This window comes from Bubalus kerabau, chromosome 10 (assembly GCF_029407905.1).
Source record: "Bubalus kerabau isolate K-KA32 ecotype Philippines breed swamp buffalo chromosome 10, PCC_UOA_SB_1v2, whole genome shotgun sequence".
NCBI classification, from domain to species: Eukaryota; Metazoa; Chordata; class Mammalia; order Artiodactyla; family Bovidae; genus Bubalus; species Bubalus kerabau.
This window is the reverse complement of record NC_073633.1, coordinates 7,809,062-7,827,055: the sequence shown is the minus strand read 5'-3', so window position 1 is coordinate 7,827,055 and position 17,994 is coordinate 7,809,062. Positions and strand designations below refer to the sequence as shown.

Genomic DNA, 17,994 nt, shown 5'->3' with positions numbered 1-17,994 from the left:
AGGAGAAGGGGGTGACAGAGGATGAGATGGTTGGATGGCATCATGGACTCAGTGGACAGAGACAGTGAAGGACAGGGAAGCCTGGCATGCTGCAGTCCATGGGGTTTCAAAGAGTCAGGCACAACTCAGTGGCTGAACAACAACAACAACAAAGAAATTTATACTACTAAAAGTATTGGGGTGCCCAAAAAGTTAGTTCAGGTTTTTCTGTAAGATGTTATGGAAAAACCCAAAGGAACTTTTTGGCCAACCCAATAGTAATAGTCTCCAGATGACTCCAACCTACTTCACAGGTATAAAGGACATGACATTACTTTATAATTACTGATGAATCAACAACATATTAAAGTCATAGGTACTAAGGTAAAATATATTTTTAAGTGAAACAATACTTTATAAACCACAAAACCTCTTATAGCTGATTGACTTTTAACTGAATATCTGCTTTGTTCAATCCTACAAGATACATAGAGCATTATATAACAGGCTACTTTGCTTATAAATTTCCTTTGATTTTTACTACTTTCTTTTTCAACTTGTATATAAGTTATATATATAAATATATTTCTGTCTTTTTCTATTTTCTTCTTCTTGCTTCTTCCTTTAGGGGCTTTTATGAATGTCTTCCAAAATTCAAGGGGAAGGAACATAATCTGCTTTAAGAAGCAGAAGGGCTTCTTAACTCTTATTCTGATATTTATGGTAAACTGTTGCTCCATATACTATGGGTGATACCTCCAGGATGCCCACGGAGAAACAAAGGTCACTAAGTCTGTGCAGCTTAGCAGGATGTGTGCTCTCTGCCCCTGTAGCAGCAGAGATGGATGTGCTTAGGGCACCAACCTTTCTCACCAGCCTGGTCCTTCTTTAGACCAGGTACCTGGGGCAGGGTGAATGGAGCAGGGCAAGGGCTTCATGCATTTGTATTTCGACCCACTAGGATATGTAGCCAAGCATGATATAAAAGCTATACAAAGTAAATCCTCTCGAATTTCTGTTCACTTGTTGAGAGACCTGCAAGAGAGAAAATTATATAACTGCATAATAGTGTTCTTATTATGGATCTGATTGAGAATTCTTAGCAGGATTGGAAACACCCACTGTGGACATTAATATGTATAATTATCCTTCATGGTACATCTAGGGACTTGAAAAATTATGTCTGGGCTCTCAGAATTGCTTGTTTTCCAGTTTCTTTCCAAAACGTAAGTAACCAGAGGGCCAAACGCCAAGATTTCCTCTTGGTTCAGACCTGAATGTACAGTAATAGTGATATACTTCCCAAAGCTTTAGCACAGTAAACAGACTGTCTCTGTAACGTGATTTGCTAGATATCTGTTAAATAGCTGGTCCTGTCTCACTAAGTCTACTGATAAGTTATTGCTATTATGCTTTCTTTTTGAAATTCTTAGAATATTCTGGTTACATGGGCCACCGGCCAGTTTTGAATTGCAGTGTGTCATGTAAACGGTTGTAACTACACAGGACAGTCCTCTGAATGTTAGTGCCGAGTGAATTGTGTGTTCTACTTTCAAACACTGCATTTTGTGTGGTGAATGTAGTCCCACAGAGATAAGATTTCTGTATAAAATTGTTCCTCAAATTTTGTGCATGGGGGATAACTTTTCATGGAAATTGTTAAGATACACAGTGGAAGACTTGGAAGGTTACATTTTTTCCTGCAAGAGTAATCTATCTTTTAACATTCATATTGCTTTTTCTTTAGGTTCATATTAAGATTTCAAAATGTTGTGACCATTATTACTCCTGTTGACCATCAGGAGTGTTTCAGGGAACGGTTGTAGTTTTCTCTAGCAATAAGGAGCACCCTTGAATTTGTCTTTTGAATCTGTCATGTTAGTAACTATGTGTGGCTTTTAGGTCCTTCTTTATTAAAAATTATAAATGGGCCCACTTAAAAATTCCATAAATAACTAAATGGAAAGGAATCAATTCCATTCATTGGTAACTATGACAAATGACATTTATTGATAACTATATAAAATAATGCAGAGAGAACCACAAAAAGGCTATCATTTTCAGATACTGTATTGAGTATAGTAATGGAATGGCTCTCATAAACTGGAAATTTATGTTTGATTCTAATGCCATCTTAACATTTGCTCTTGTACTTAGTGACATTTTGCCTATAAAAACAGATCTGTCAGCAAGCCTGCTTGAGTGTCTTTTTCAGACCTATTAAAGACTCTGGTCACAAGAGATATTGCAAAGTAGCTTCACTTTTAAGAAATAGTGAGATAATAGAATTAAAGCATAAACATGATGTGTGTGTGCACTTAGTCACTCAGTTGTGTCTGACTCTTTGAGACTCATGGACTGCAGCCCGCCAGGCTCATCTGTCTTTGGGGATTCTCCAGGCAAGAACACTGGAGTGGGTTACCATGCTCTCTTCCAGGGCACCTTCCCAACCCAGGGATCAGACTCAGGTCTCCTGCATTTTGGGGCAGATTCTTTACTGTCTGAGCCATCAGGGAAGCCCAATAAGCATGATGCAGAATGTGAATTTTGAAAGTAGAACAGTACTTCTTACTGAAAAAGCTTTCTACAAACAATATGACTCTGAATTCAACATTGTTGTAGTTTGGTCTCTAAGTTGTGTCTGACTCTTTTGTGACCCCACGGACTGGAGTCTACCAGGCTCCTATGTCCACGGGATTTCCCAAGTGAGATTACTGGAGTGGGTTGCCATTTCCTTCTCCATAATTCAACACTATTGATAGGAAATTTATCAAATGTATATAAGAACTTACAACAGAAAAGCACTAACATCAGAAAACTTATCAGTTTGGGGAAATCAGTCCTAGTCGTTAAAACTAAAGGAAGGCCACTTAGCTCTCAGATCTAGATCCTTAAAGGGGACCCAAGTGCAACATTAGTGAGAACACAAGTCTTATTTTTGCCAAGCAGGAAGAGACACAACTTTCATCTGATTTGCTGAAGGAAGAGCATTATGAAAGTTTAAAATTCTCTGATCCCTGGAATACAGCTGCTGCTGCTGCTGCTAAGTTGCTTCAGTCGTGTCCGACTCTGTGCGACCCCATAGATGGCAGCCGACTAGGCTCCCCCGTCCCTGGGATTCTCCAGGCAAGAACACTGGAGTGGGTTGCCATTTCCTTCTCCAATGCATGAAAGTGAAAAGTGAAAGTGAAATTGCTCAGTCCTTCAGAACCCCAACAATTTTAGACTTATGTGGTCTATTTTTATACTTGAGTAAATACCAAGGTTTCCCAATTATTTCCTGACTGACCTAAAGTTAGGAAAAGTTTAGTCTCCATGTGAAAAAATGGAACTGACTTCAAGAATGCTTTCACTTTAAACCATGCCATTTCAGCTTCAGATGTCAAAGTAAAACTATTATTGCCCAACAGTGATAGCAAACAAGAGCTCTGGACAAGACTCAGAGTAAAAGGATCTGCGCTTACTTTCTCTCACAAAAACACCAAAATCACAACTAACTGCTGAACAACCATCAGCAAAAAAGGACTAGAACCTACCAAAAAAGACAAGTTCCTTCCAAGGGAAGAAGCCACAACGAAACGGTAGGAGGGGTGCCTTGGTGATTCAGTCCAGTCCCATACCCTGCAGGTAGGCAACCCTCACATTGAAGAATAATTATATCACAGGATTCTCTCCCTCTGTTCTCCCACAGGAGTGAAGGTCTGAACTCACATAGGGTTCCCCAGACTAGGGGACTGGCATCAGGAGGAGACCCTAGAGCATGTATAACTAAATCACTTTGCTATATACCTGAAACTATAATGACATTGCAAATCAACTATATCCCAATATAAAATGATTTAAAACAAAGAAAGAAAAAACACGACTCTTCCCTTTGGAGATACAGGGGAGGTAACTTACTCTTTTTGTCAGCTGAGTGTCCATCATGAAGTTGTGCACGTGCTTTTCTGCTTTGGTAAGTTCTAGCTTCCTTGCTACCACAGCTACCACCAGGGCTGTGCAACCAGCACCCTGAAAAGCAGGAGAGAAGAGAAAACCCCTAGAGTTACTATTTTTGGTCTCAGCCTCATTAAATAATGTTTTGTACCATGTACATGACTACCTAGAGATAAAAGTACACTGTAATCATCGCTGTCTTCCATCAATATGACAGAAACTACATGGCCAATAAACATAAGTAACATGCCTTTAGACTGATGTTAAAAAATGTAAAGTAGCTGAACTAAGAACTAAAGCAGGATGTTTGTATCGAACATATTTTAATTATATGAAATGAACGGTAAAAGAGCAACTTGCTGAATTTTCAGACTTAAAAACAGAGCAAATCAGTTATACTTAAAGACAGAGCAAAATGGAAATATAAATCAGTGTCTGAGCATAAATTCACAGAAAGGAAATAATAATTATTCTCTAAAAAGTAAAATTCTATAATCTGTCAAGAAAAAACCAGCAGTCTTCAGGATGGTCAATCGTGAAAGGTCAGGAATGGAAAGAGATGCATTGTATGCACAGCTTCAAACTGGTCCACGCACAGAACAGAAAGGATCGCAGAAAGATCTGAACCTGGACAACACACATACAGGAAATGCTAAAGGTCAGGGATAACCACCTACTGCTCCAGATGTTCACCAGTATGAAGAGAGGCACGTGCTACCTTGATTTTGAAAAACTCAACATTGGTCCCTTCTCTAAGTTATAGGCTATCGTACGGACCTCTTAGGAGAAGGGTGATACTGCCATGCCCCAGAGATGAAAGCCCTGCGGCTCTGGGGTCAAGGTGCATGCATTCCAAGTTGTGAGGCATGAGGTCTTCATGATTCAAAGACCAATGATTACATTTGGGGTCAGGAGGCAAAGCTGGGGCACCTATGGGAGGGCCCAGGCTAGGAGGCCCTGCTTTAGACAGAGCCTCAACCTGGGGAGAACCACAGAGAACTGAGACTACCTAGCTGTCTAGGTACAGAGACAACAATGAACCACAGAAGAGGTGCACAAACAGGTTATGGTACTTGGGGATCTTGCAACAGACTGGAATCCTTTTAAACTACTTTTAAATAGCATCCCCTTTATGTTAGCTAAGATGATAGGATGCTCACTGAATAGCCCTCCAAGAGAATCTCAGATCCCCACAAGGAAACCTGATTTTCCTCATTCCCAATAGGTCTAAAAATCACTAGTTTTAATAGCAACTCTGCAGCCTCTTAAAACTGTGGTCTACATCTTAAATATTTAAGTTTAAGGGATTGGTTATTACTTACAGCATTTTCATATTCTAAAAATAATAAAATTTTATTCCTATAATATCTAAAGACTATAAAATTTAGACAAGTAAGTTAAAAACTTGTATATGTAACTTGCTTCTAATTTTATTTTTTTAAAAGGAATTCATATTTGGGAAGCAAAGAAGCCCAACCGTGAAAAGAGTTTCTCTCTCAATGGCTGGAATACCAGTAAGTTAATTTATTCTTTGTGCTTTCCTTAACAGTCCACATTATTTATATTGAATACATATTACTTATACAAACAAATGCTCACATTTAAAGTGACAAAGTTTGTAGTTTAAGAAAACATTTAACCTAACCTTTACCTATCTTTATTAACCTTAAAAAATTCAACCTAAGAAAATGATCTTTCTTCATAATTCATACTTATGTTTTATTATGTAATTGTAGAATCACTTTATTTGAATTAATAAGTGTAGTTTAGCCATTCAACTATTAACCAAAGAGGGAATTTTTTTTATCTTCTGAATGAGTTGTTACAAAGAGGGACAAGATTGAGGAGAGGAAAAGAAAATACACTGTTTTGTATTGCCACAATCTGATAATTACAAATATACAGAGATGGTCTTACTAATAGGGTAATGCTGTTTAAATACAGTATTTCCAGAGGGTTTAAATATCTCCATCCACCAAGCTCTGTGGAGAAATCAATATCCTCAGAAATGAAGTGATACTGATCATATCATCAGAGAAAGAGGCCAGAGGTTTTTAGACCTACCTGGTTTAACCTTCTGATTTTATTTATTTATTTTTTAATTTTATTTTATTTTTAAACTTTACATAATTGTATTAGTTTTGCCAAACATCAAAATGAATCCGCCACAGGTATACATGTGTTCCCCATCCTGAACCCTCCTCCCTCCTCCCTCCCCATACCATCCCTCTGGGTCGTCCCAGTGAACCAGCCCCAAGCATCCAGTATCATGCATTGAACCTGGACTGGTGACTCGTTTCATACATGATATTTTACATGTTTCAATGCCATTCTCCCAAATCTTCCCACCCTCTCCCTCTCCCACAGAGTCCATAAGACTGTTCTATACATCAGTGTCTCTTTTGCTGTCTCGTACACAGGGTTATTGTTACCATCTTTCTAAATTCCATATATATGCATTAGTATATTGTATTGGTGTTTTTCTTTCTGGCTTACTTCACTCTGTATAATAGGCACCAGTTTCATCCACCTCATTAGAACTGATTCACATGTATTCTTTTTAATGGCTGAGTAATACTCCATTGTGTATATGTACCACAGCTTTCTTATCCATTCATCTGCTGATGGACATCTAGGTTGCTTCCATGTCCTGGCTATTATAAACAGTGCTGCGATGAACATTGGGGTACACGTGTCTCTTTCCCTTCTGGTTTCCTCAGTGTGTATGCCCAGCAGTGGGATTGCTGGGTCATAAGGCAGTTCTATTTCCAGGTTTTTCAGGAATCTCCACACTGTTCTCCATAGTGGCTGTACTAGTTTGCATTCCCACCAACAGTGTAAGAGTGTTCCCTTTTCTCCACACCCTCTCCAGCATTTATTACTTGTAGACTTTTGGATCGCAGCCATTCTGACTGGTGTGAAATGGTACCTCATAGTGGTTTTGATTTGCATTTCTCTGATAATGAGTGATGTTGAGCATCTTTTCATGTGTTTGTTAGCCATCTGTATGTCTTCTTTGGAGAAATGTCTATTTAGTTCTTTGGCCCATTTTTTGATTGGGTCATTTATTTTTCTGGGGTTGAGCTGTAGGAGTTGCTTGTATATTCTCGAGATTAGTTGTTTGTCAGTTGCTTCATTTGCTATTATCTTCTCCCATTCTGAAGGCTGTCTTTTCACCTTGCTAATAGTTTCCTTTGATGTGCAGAAGCTTTTAAGGTTAATTAGGTCCCATTTGTTTATTTTTGCTTTTATTTCCAATATTCTGGGAGGTGGGTCATAGAGGATCCTGCTGTGATGTATGTCAGAGAGTGTTTTGCCTATGTTCTCCTCTAGGAGTTTTATAGTTTCTGGTCTTACGTTTAGATCTTTAACCCATTTTGAGTTTATTTTTGTGTATGGTGTTAGAAAGTGTTCTAGTTTCATTCTTTTACAAGTGGTTGACCAGATTTCCCAGCACCACTTGTTAGAGAGATTGTCTTTAATCCATTGTATATTCTTGCCTCCTTTGTCAAAGATAAGGTGTCCATATGTGCATGGATTTATCTCTGGGCTTTCTATTTTGTTCCATTGATCTATATTTCTGTCTTTGTGCCAGTACCATACTGTCTTGATAACTGTTAACCTTCTGATTTTAGAGATGAGGCAATTAAGGCAGAGTAAGTAATTATTCAATTATGGACTCTGACTACCATTGGTATATTTTCCACCCTTTACCCCGTCTCATAATACCTTTATCCATATGTAAGATCACATATATTCCTATTTGTGATCATTTCCATATCCATGACACAATATAGAGCACTGTATTTCTAAGCAAAACTTCAGCTTATTATAAACTCTTAAAGTATGAATGTTTAAAAATTGAGCACTATGGTTAGTTATCAACATAAGGCAAAACATTATTCTTATTGTTTGAGTGGTACAACTTTTAAGTCAAGTTATCTTGTGACTAGAATGTTTTAAAGGGCTCCATGTGATTCCAACATAGAGTCACTGCTTTAAGTGAAGGAGGATATGGAGAGAAAATGGCAAGCTACATCAACTGCTCTCTATTTTAAACACAAGATAAAGATTTTTACTTGAGTCATTTCACTTACTTATGAAGACTTTCAGGAAACGATAAACAAGGACCATAAATGAAGAGGGTAGAGAGCACAGGGTCAGCAATGTCTGAGTTGTGTTGTTAGCTATGCTGATATTTTGGGCCATGAGTGAAGCTGAAGTTGCTCAGTCGTGTCCGACTCTTCTTGACACCGTGGACTGTGGCCCGCCACACTCCTCTGTCCATGGAATTTTCCAGGCAAGAATACTGGAGAGGGTTGCCATTTCCTTCTCCAGGGAATCTTCCCCACCCAGGGATCAAACCCAGGTCTCCCACATTGCAGGCAGACGCCTTAAAGGGCCCTAAGCTTTAACTCTCTCAGTATTGACCCTCTCAGCTCACAGGGACCATGTGTAGACAATGAAATAAAGTGATTTTAGGGCTGTGTACTAATGAAGGAAAAGAATGGCCTTTTGAAGTATCTAAACCTATTATATTGCCACAAAATCTAAATAAGTTATAGTAAGAGAGGTTAGCCTGAATCAATGGAAGGAAGAAGTAACCACTCAGGCTAGCCATCAGTACCCACCCATGGCATGAGAACATTCTCTTGACAAGTACAGGGTCACCTGTTGCATGTCTGCTGCCGGCACTCATCAATCATGAGCAATGAGAAAGTCAAGAGCAGCAGTGGCTTTTTAATAAACAGCGAATATAAAAAAAGGAGGGGCTTCGACCACTAGAGAAATAGCTATAAATGGAAGTTGGCACTATATGCTGAATATTGTTCTCCGGTGGCAGGAGGCCACTGGTCCAATTCTTCTGGAAAGAAATCAAAATCCCAACAGGAGTGGAAAATCACTGGTATCAAGAGCATTTGGAAGTTGATTTTTATTTGTGTTTATTCTTGAGCTCTGCTTTTTCCTGCTGCTGGCCCATTTCTTGCTGAGTGTTCTCTAGCTCACCAAAAGTTTTGTATATTACAATTAGTATGTCTGTTGCAAAGTGCAGAAGCAAGGGAATCTGACAGTTAAGTAATTAGTGAAACTATTCCTTATATCCCTCACTCCATGATCACACTCGCACCCTTTTAATTATACCCCAAAAGCCACTTAGAAACCTTTTTTCCCAAAGTCCTTAGCTCCTTATATGTAAGTCTTATACCTTCCAAGTTCGTAATAAATCACAAGATGTTTTGATATGTATAGAATAGGATTTCAAAAAAGTAACTTTTACAATTATGCAAACTGAAGCTGGCTTATCCCCGAAAGTTTTCTAGGTTCAAAGTAAGTTACTGCTAACACATTAATGATTATAGTAATTTAAGAAATGATGTGATATTATTGTCGACTCAGTATCTACTTCCTGAGCCATTCTGTTTCATAAAGTGAATAAGAATGAATGTAAATATGCTTTTACAACATTCTCTTCAAATCTTGCCATGATCACAATGGATATAGAAACAGTTGGGGCTAACATATGTTACTCTCCGAAATTAAAATCCCTGCATGCCTTTAACGAGATGAGTCATACTTCTTTCACCAAAGTCAGAAAATGTATCCTGGTTACTTTTCTTTCATTTCATTTGTGCTAATAAGAAAAACTAAGCAAATAACTAACCTGCCACTTCAAGATACTCAGAAAACTAATATGTGTGTGTGTGTGTGTGTGTGTGTATAAGTATTGCTCATTATGCTAGATTAAAGTGAGCAGACAAAAGACAATCAGAATACATAAGCTATAGTTGAATCCCAACACCTGGAGAGTCTTAGATGCTGACAAATTGAAATGAAGTCTCTGCACAGGAAAGGAAACGACAAAAAAAGATAACCCAAAGAATAGGAGAAGATACTTGTAAATGACACAACCAAAAAGGGCTTAAACTCCTAAATATACAAAGAGCTCATACAACTCAATAACAAAAAAGCCAATTGGAAAATGGGCAGAAGACCTAAATAGGCATTTCTCTTAAGAAGACATAGATAGCTAATTGGCACATGAAAAGATGCTCAACATCACTAATTATTAGAGAAATACAACTCAAAATTACAAGCTATCACCTCACACCAGTCAAAATGGCCATCATCAAAAAGTCTACAAACAATAAATGCTGGAGAGAATGTGGAGAAAAGAGAACCCTCCTATGTTGATGGTGGGAATGTAATTTGGTACAGCCATTATGGAAAATAGTATGGAGGTTTCTCAGAAAATTAAAAATAGAGCTACCACATGATCCAGCAATTCCACTCCTGAGTATGTATCCAGGTAAAACTATAATTTGAAAAGACATATGCAGCCCTATTTTCATAGCAGTACTATTCACAATAGCTAGGCCATGAAGGCAACCTAAATGTCCTTCAACAGATGAATGGATAAAGACAATGTGGTATATACATACAATGGAAAACTACTCAACTATAAAAAGAATGAAGGAATGCATTTGCAGCAACATGGACGGACCTAGAGATTATTATAAAAAGGGAAGTTAGAAACAGAAAGACAAATAACATATGATATTATTTATATGTGGAATCTAAAATATGGCACAAATGAACCCCTCTAGAAAACAGAGAGAGACTCACAGACAAAGAAAACAGACTTGTGGTTGCCAAGGGAGGGGTGGGAAGGGAGAAGGATGGACTGGGAATTTGGGGTTAGTATATGCAAACTATTATATATACCATGGATAAACAACAAGGTCCTATGGTATAGCACAGGGCGCTGTATGCAATCTCCTGGGATAAACCGTAATGGAAAAGAGTGTAAGAAAGAGTATACACATGTGTATATGTAACTGAGTTATTTTGCTGTACAGCAGAAATGAACACAATGTTGTAGATCATTCATGTTATAAATACAGCAATAAGTAAAATGTACTGCCTTTCTCTGCTGTATTCTTCTCTAATATAGCACATACATGGGAAGCCACGTCAATCCCTAGAATGTAAGAAGTTCAAGTAGCTCATTTTCCCCAAGATCATTTATCACATAGTTCAAAAAATTCAGAGATATGACATATTTTTACATGAGATCACTAGTGATGCTCATCCTACAAATATACTTCTAAAAATCATGTTGAAGCACCACTTTGGGATCAAGCTTTAATAACTTAATATATAAGCCTATGGAAATGGAAATTCCTTTAACAGCACACTGGGAAAAGGTTTTGATTCCTTCCTTATTGAAAAAGGCATCTGCCAAATATTCAACATAATAATAATGAAATTTTTAACATGGAGGGTAGTTCCAGAATACTCACCACCACAGAGAATGACTGCAAAAATTTGCTAACGTTCAAATGATTCCACTGTTAAATTATCCTTCTGTCTTACAATAACTCCTAAAAGGTCAAGCTTCAGTTTTATAGCTGACTGATGGACTATCACTAATAAAAATTTGTTAACATACAGTTATTTTGAAAAAATCATATTTTCTACCAAAAATACACCTAAATTAATGAAATAGCTGAAAGATTACTTTCATTTTAAAATATTAATGTTTCCTTTAAAGGGAAATTGAAAACTTTGCCCATTTTTCTGTCCCTGGAGTTGATTGACTCAATACCCTAGAACAATAAATATATTTTCAATGCACTTTTCTGACACAATTATTTTTTCATAAAAATGCATAAAACAAGCATTCAGCTTTAGTATTATATCCCACTGGAGTTTTACAAGATCTCTTTAGGTCATGAGAATAAACAATATTCAAAATAACTTTGAAGACAAATTTCCTCTATTAAAATGCCCCTGCCTCTGAGTATCTTCAAATACAGTTGGCCCTTGAACAAAGAGGGGGCTGGGGACACAGACCCTCCTTGCAGTTGAAAATCAAGTATAACTTATAGTACAACTTATAGTGTGCCCTCTACTCACAAATTCAATCAACCACAGATTGTGTAGTATGTAGTATTTACTACTGAAAAATATCTGCATATAAGTGGACCCATGCAGTTCAAATCCATGTTGTTCAAGGATGAACTGGATTGTTGATAGGAGGGTAGAGGTCAGTTAAAATGTCCTCATCCTAAGGAAGCAGGGAGAAGGTATGTGTGTGCTTTTTGAGTTCAGTGGTAAAACCTGGGTTTAGGAACCCCAACTCTCCTTCAGGCTGATTTGCTTGCTCAGCTCCTCCCTGTGCTTCAGTGGCTGGAAAGAAGGAAGCGGTGCATAGACCTGGTCATCAACAATGAGTCATCTCTGAGTCTAAATCTCCTTCTTAGCAATGGTGCCAATGTGAGCACACGTATTTCAGAGACAGGAAGGGCAGCTCTGCCAACTCAAAGTGCTGATAGTTTAGAAAATTTAGGTGGCATTGTAGAGACAATGAGTTGAATATGAGAGGGTCACAACAACTTTCAGTTAAAAGCAGCTGCCTTATTTCTTAAGAAATTTTCTTGGGGAGAAGTGAAGGTCTGCTGAGGGCAATGGTGGAGAATTCAGCCTTAGGGCTGAAAAGGCCTATCATCTCTTCTAACTGTTGGGCACAAAATAGAAACTATAGTAAGAATTTAAGGACACAATCTTTTCAATGGGCTTTTATTTGATGAGATTCAATGAACACAGCTTTCCAAAATGGGAGACAATGAAGGACAGAAACAGTATGGACCTAACAGAAGCAGAAGAGTTTAAGAAGAGGTGACAAGAATATACAGAAGAACTGTACATAAAAGGTCTAATGACCCAGATAACCACAATGGTGTGGTCACTTACCTAGAGCCAGACATCCAGGAGTGTGAAGTCAAGTGGACCTTAGGAAACACTGTTGCTAATAAAGCTAGTGGAGGTGACGGAATTCCAGTTGAGCTATTTCAAATCCTAAAAGATGATGTTGTTAAGTGCTGCACTCAGTATCCCAGCAAATTAGGAAAACTCAGCAGTGGCCACATGACTGGAAAAGGACAATTTTCATTCAATCCCAAAAAAGGGCAATGCCAAAGAATGTTCAAACGACTGCACAATTGCACTCATCTGACATGCTAGCGAGATAATGGTCAAAATCCTTCAAGCTGGGCTTCAATACTATGTGAACCAAGAACTTAGAAAAGTTAGAGAAACCAGAGAGCAAACTGCTAACATTCATTGGATAATAGAAAAAGCAAGATAATTACAGAAAAACATCTATTTCTGCTTCACTGACTAAGCCTTTGACTTGTGGATCACAACAAACTGGAAAATTCTGAAAGAGATGGGGATACCAATCCACTTTACCTGTCCCCTGAGAAACCTGTATACAGGAATCAACAGAACCAGACATGGAACAATGGACTGGTTCCAAATTGGGAAAGGAATATATCAAGGCTATATACTATCACTTTGCTTTTTTAACTTATATGCAGAATACATCATGTTAAATGCCAGGCTGGATGAAGCAGAAGCTGGAATCAAGATTTCTGGGACAAATATCAATAACCTCAGATATGCAGATGACACCACCCTTATGGCAGAAAGTGAAGAGGAATTAAAGAGCCTATTGATGAAGGTGAAAGAGGAGAGTAAAAATGCTGGCTTAAAACTCAACATTCAGAAAATGATCATGGCATCCAGTTCTATCACTTCATGGCAAATAGATGGGGAAAAATGGAAACAGTGACAGACTTTATTTTCTTGGACTCCAAAATCACTGTGGATGGTGACTGCAGCCATGAATTAAAAGATATTTTATCCTTGGAAGAAAAGCTATGACCAACCTAGATAGCATATTAAAAAGCAGAAACATCACTTTGCCAACAAAAGTCCATATAGTCAAAGCTATGGTTTTCTAGTAGTCATGTATGGATGTGAGAGTTGGACCATAAAAAAGGTTGAGCACCGAGGAATTGATGCTTTTGAACTGTAATGTTGGAGAAGACTCTTGAGAGTGTCTTGGACAGCAAGGAGATCAAACCAGTCAATCCTAAAGGAAATCAATCCTAAATTCATTGGAAGAATTGTTGCTGAAGCTGAAGCTCCAATACTTTGGCCACCTGATGTGAAAAGCTGACTCATTGGAAAAGACCCTGATCCTGGGAAAGACTGAAGGAGGAGAAGGGGGCGACAGACGATGAAATGGTTGGATGGCATCACCGACTCAATGGACATGAGTTTGAGCAAATTCCCAGAGATGGTGAGAGACAGGGAAGTCCAATGTGCTGCAGTCCATGGGGTAACAAAGAGTTGGACATGACTTATAGGCTGAACAACAACATCAGAAAGAGCCAAAGGGCAAAAATAAAAGTAAAAACCTCTTCAAAATTATCACTTGGAATTAAACACCTCATGTCAACTTGTGTAAGACAGATAAAAGATTTTCTTTTTCCTTATTCACACATGCAACACCAAGGAATGGCTTTAGTCTCATTTTTCAAGACTCCTACTTCTACTGGCAGGGGAAAAGTAATGCTTAAATGCAGACAGGAAGTAGCAGGAATATAATTATACTTTAGGTTTAGCTTTCTTTAATATCAGTCATTCTCTTCATATAAGCTCTGGCTAAGTTATGGTCCTTTTACAAATGTCTAAAGAAATACCCTAACATACCCTAACATACCCAAGGGTAGTGTTCCTACCCTTCAGGATGAAAACTACTGAACTCTGACAACTAAGATGCTATGTGACCTTGTTAAGAGTTTTTGATATCTGGTAAATTTGATGACGACAGAATTATGAAGTGTTCTTAACCTAATGTGGTGTAAAAAATGATTAAATACTTTGCTCCCTGAATAAAATTTTAAAAATTAACTAATATGATTTTTAAATGATTATGAACTAGAAAACTTTTATGCATTGCTTTTTTAAATACGGAATTACCAATATGATGGAAGAAGCTTAAATCACTCAAATCTGAAGTGACCTCACTTTTGTTGAGGAATCCATAGTGGACTCTGTTGAAATCTAATGTTCACTATCAATAGAGGACCTATTATTAGATAATAATCACTACCTGAAGGAATGTGAAAATACTGCTCCAGATTTTAAAATAATTTATGCCAAAAATGCAGTTATCCACTCTAAATAGTTAAAGGGCCAACAAAGCTGTCATAATTTTATGGAATTAGAGAAGCAAAAATTAAAAATGAATGACTTTCATTTTAATATAAGACAAGAGATACTCTTATGAATGAGGCTGTATTCTACTCTTGAAACAATCATATATACTCACAGGTAAGGAAAAATGACAGCTTTCAGCTTGTGTTGCATCTTTATGTACAGATATAAAATGGTAGATAGGGTAAATTTTTAAATGCTAAGCAAATCAATTGCTTTATAATAAAGTTGGAGAGACTGAGAAACTAGTTGGTATTAACAAAAAGGGAAATTCTATGATTTAACAACATTATTTGCCTACCTCTAATCAAAAGAATAAAGCCATTTAAACTTCATCCCAAATTTTATCATAACATCCACAACAATAAATCCTCAAGTCTTTAGTGCCTCCTCAAAAAGGGGAGGGTTAGGGGATTGGAATCAAGATGATGAAGTAGGATATGGAACACATATTTTACCACAGATACATCAAGAATACACCTACTGAACACTAGCAGACCTCAAACATCTGAAAGGACAAGAAAGACCTCTACAATAATCAAGTAGAAAAAAAGAAAAAGGAAGTGGAACAGGTTCTGTCCCTCTGGAAGGCAGTTCTGATGGTAAGTAGAGGTTCCCACATCCTGGGAAGTCCCCTCACTTCACTGCTGCTGCTGCTAAGTCGCTTCAGTCGTGTCCAACTCTGTGTGACCCCATGGACAGCGGCCCACCAGGCTCCTCTGTCCCTGGGATTCTCCAGGCAAGAATACTGGAGTGGGTTGCCATTTCCTTCTCCAATGCATGCATGCATGCTAAGTTACTTCAGTCGTGTCTGACTCTGTGCGACCCCATGGACAGCAGCCCACCAGGCTCCTCTGTCCACGGGATTCTCCAGGCAAGAATACTGGAGTGGGTTGCCATTCCCTTCTCCATCACTTCACTGGCAGGGAGATTAGCTGGGACAGAAAAGAAACTTCAGAGATTCCGAGGAGAGCACAACAACTCATTAGTGGCAGGACACAGGGAGACCTACACACATAGTCTGTGCGACTGCCCTGTGCACCCCAACTTGAGACACACACATGCTGGTACAGCTAGGGACTGCGTGCTGGAACACCGGGTTTAGAAGATAGAGCTATGGAGAGGGCTGCTGTTGGCCGCATGGAGACAGCCTGAGTGGGCTGGACTGTGGGAAGCAGCAACTAGGAGTGTTCAGGGAAGAACCCTGGGCTGCCATAAAAGTACAGTGCCATTGTCAAATGGCACACAAAGGCAGGAGTGCGGCTTCCATTCTAGCCTCTTTCCCCACCTCTGGCTATTGCCCCCATGGACTCTATGACAGGCTCCCACACAGGCAGGCCTGCACAGCCTGGCCCTTGCCCCAGTCCCCTCCCATTTGGGCAGGCTCTGGTTGCTCCAGCCACCACCTTGGTGGTTCTGGGAGCAGATGCCAGTGGTTGTCCATGCACAGAGGTGAGAATGAAATCACAGCTGAGATCCAGGGGTTGTGCAACTTAGGAAGCAGAGCTGAAATCTTTCCTTGTGGCTGCACAAGCTGCAGATTTACAACTCCACTGCCAGCTTTGTAAATTCAGCATCCATGGAACATTTTAATGAACAACTTGTGCTCCTGTGGCTGGGTCGCATCTGCACACAGCAGTTGTAGATTTTGTGGGTGTGTACAACAGAGGCTGGGTCAGGCCAGGGTGTGAGCTGCCTCAATAGCACCCACAGCCGGTACAGGTGCTTGACTACTACAGTCCTGGGGTCTTACTCCAGCGGATCTGTGCTGGTGGCCTCGTGAAAAACGAAGTGTGAAAGGCACCAGGGCTGATTGCCAGCATCCCTATGTTGGGGCCAAAAGCAGTGCCAACTACAACCTACTTTATGAGCCCACACAATGGGTAAAAAGTGACACGACAGAGTATAGTCATAGGTGAACAGGCCCAGCAGAAGAATACTCAGTGACTTCTCTCCCAGTGGGACCATGCCAATCCTGCCAACCTCACAGTGCATAACAAACACAGCTCAGAAATGGAGCTGGGGGCTTCCACTCCAATAATTAGGGAGCAGACCCTGTCCTGGATAGGGCTGCTGCTGCTGCTGCTGCTGCTAAGTCGCTTCAGTCTTGTCCGACTCTGTGCAACCCCATAGATGGCAGCCTATCAGGCTCCCCTGTCCCTGGGATTCTCCAGGCAAGAACACTGGAGTGGGTTGCCATTTCCTTCTCCAATGCATGAAAGTGAAAAGTGAAAGTGAAGTTGCTCAGCCGTGTCCGACTCTTCGCGACCCCACGGACTTCAGCCTTCCAGGCTCCTCCATCCATGGGATTTTCCAGGCAAGAGTACTGGGGTGGGGTGCCATCGCCTTCTCTGCTGGATAGGGCAGTGATAACCAAAGAGCAAAGAGGAGGCCCCACTCAATACCCAGTGCAGGATCCAATCACCACAGCATCAGTCACACCTCCTATCAAGGGGATGATGGCCAGCATACACTGAGGAAAAAGGTGACAGGTATCCATACTTCAAACGGCCCTCACACCAAAAATATTAAACCCATGCAAGCTACACAGGAGCATTCCAACATAAAAATAGCCCTCAAGGACCACAGTAGATAATTGTTTCTCCTAAACTCGTGCCTGCTTGCTCAGTTGTATCCAACTCTTTGTGACCGACCCCATGGACGATAGCCCACCGGGCTCCTCTGTCCATACCATTTTCCAGGCAAGAATACTGGAGTGGGTTGCCAGCAAAGAAATATAAGTAAAATGAAGAAACTGAAAAACCACTTCCAATTAAAAAACTGAGAGAATTCTCCTGAAAGAACAAACAATGAAAGAGATCTATTTGGTCTAGTAGTCACTGAATTCAACAAGGAGACAGTGAGAATATTGAAGGAATTAAGAAAGGCTATCAACAGAAATGCAGATTACTATAAAAAGGAATTAGAAACCATAAGGAAGAGCCAAGAGAAATTAAAGAATTCATGTGAAGAAACAAGAGCTGAACTAAAGACTACGAAAAGCAGAATTAA

At 39.4% G+C, this 17,994-nt stretch overlaps 1 protein-coding gene across 6 annotated transcripts in view; it reads right to left on the bottom strand.

Annotated features, from left to right (window-relative positions):
* KCNN2 (potassium calcium-activated channel subfamily N member 2) overlaps positions 1–17,994 on the bottom strand; it is a 582,895-nt gene that overhangs the window by 15,763 nt on the left and 549,138 nt on the right. For all 6 annotated transcript variants that reach the window (XM_055536519.1, XM_055536520.1, XM_055536523.1 and 3 more), the window contains one exon: positions 3,880–3,990. In XM_055536519.1, coding sequence (XP_055392494.1) covers positions 3,880–3,990 — 111 coding nt within the window. The remainder of the gene's footprint in view (positions 1–3,879; positions 3,991–17,994) is intronic.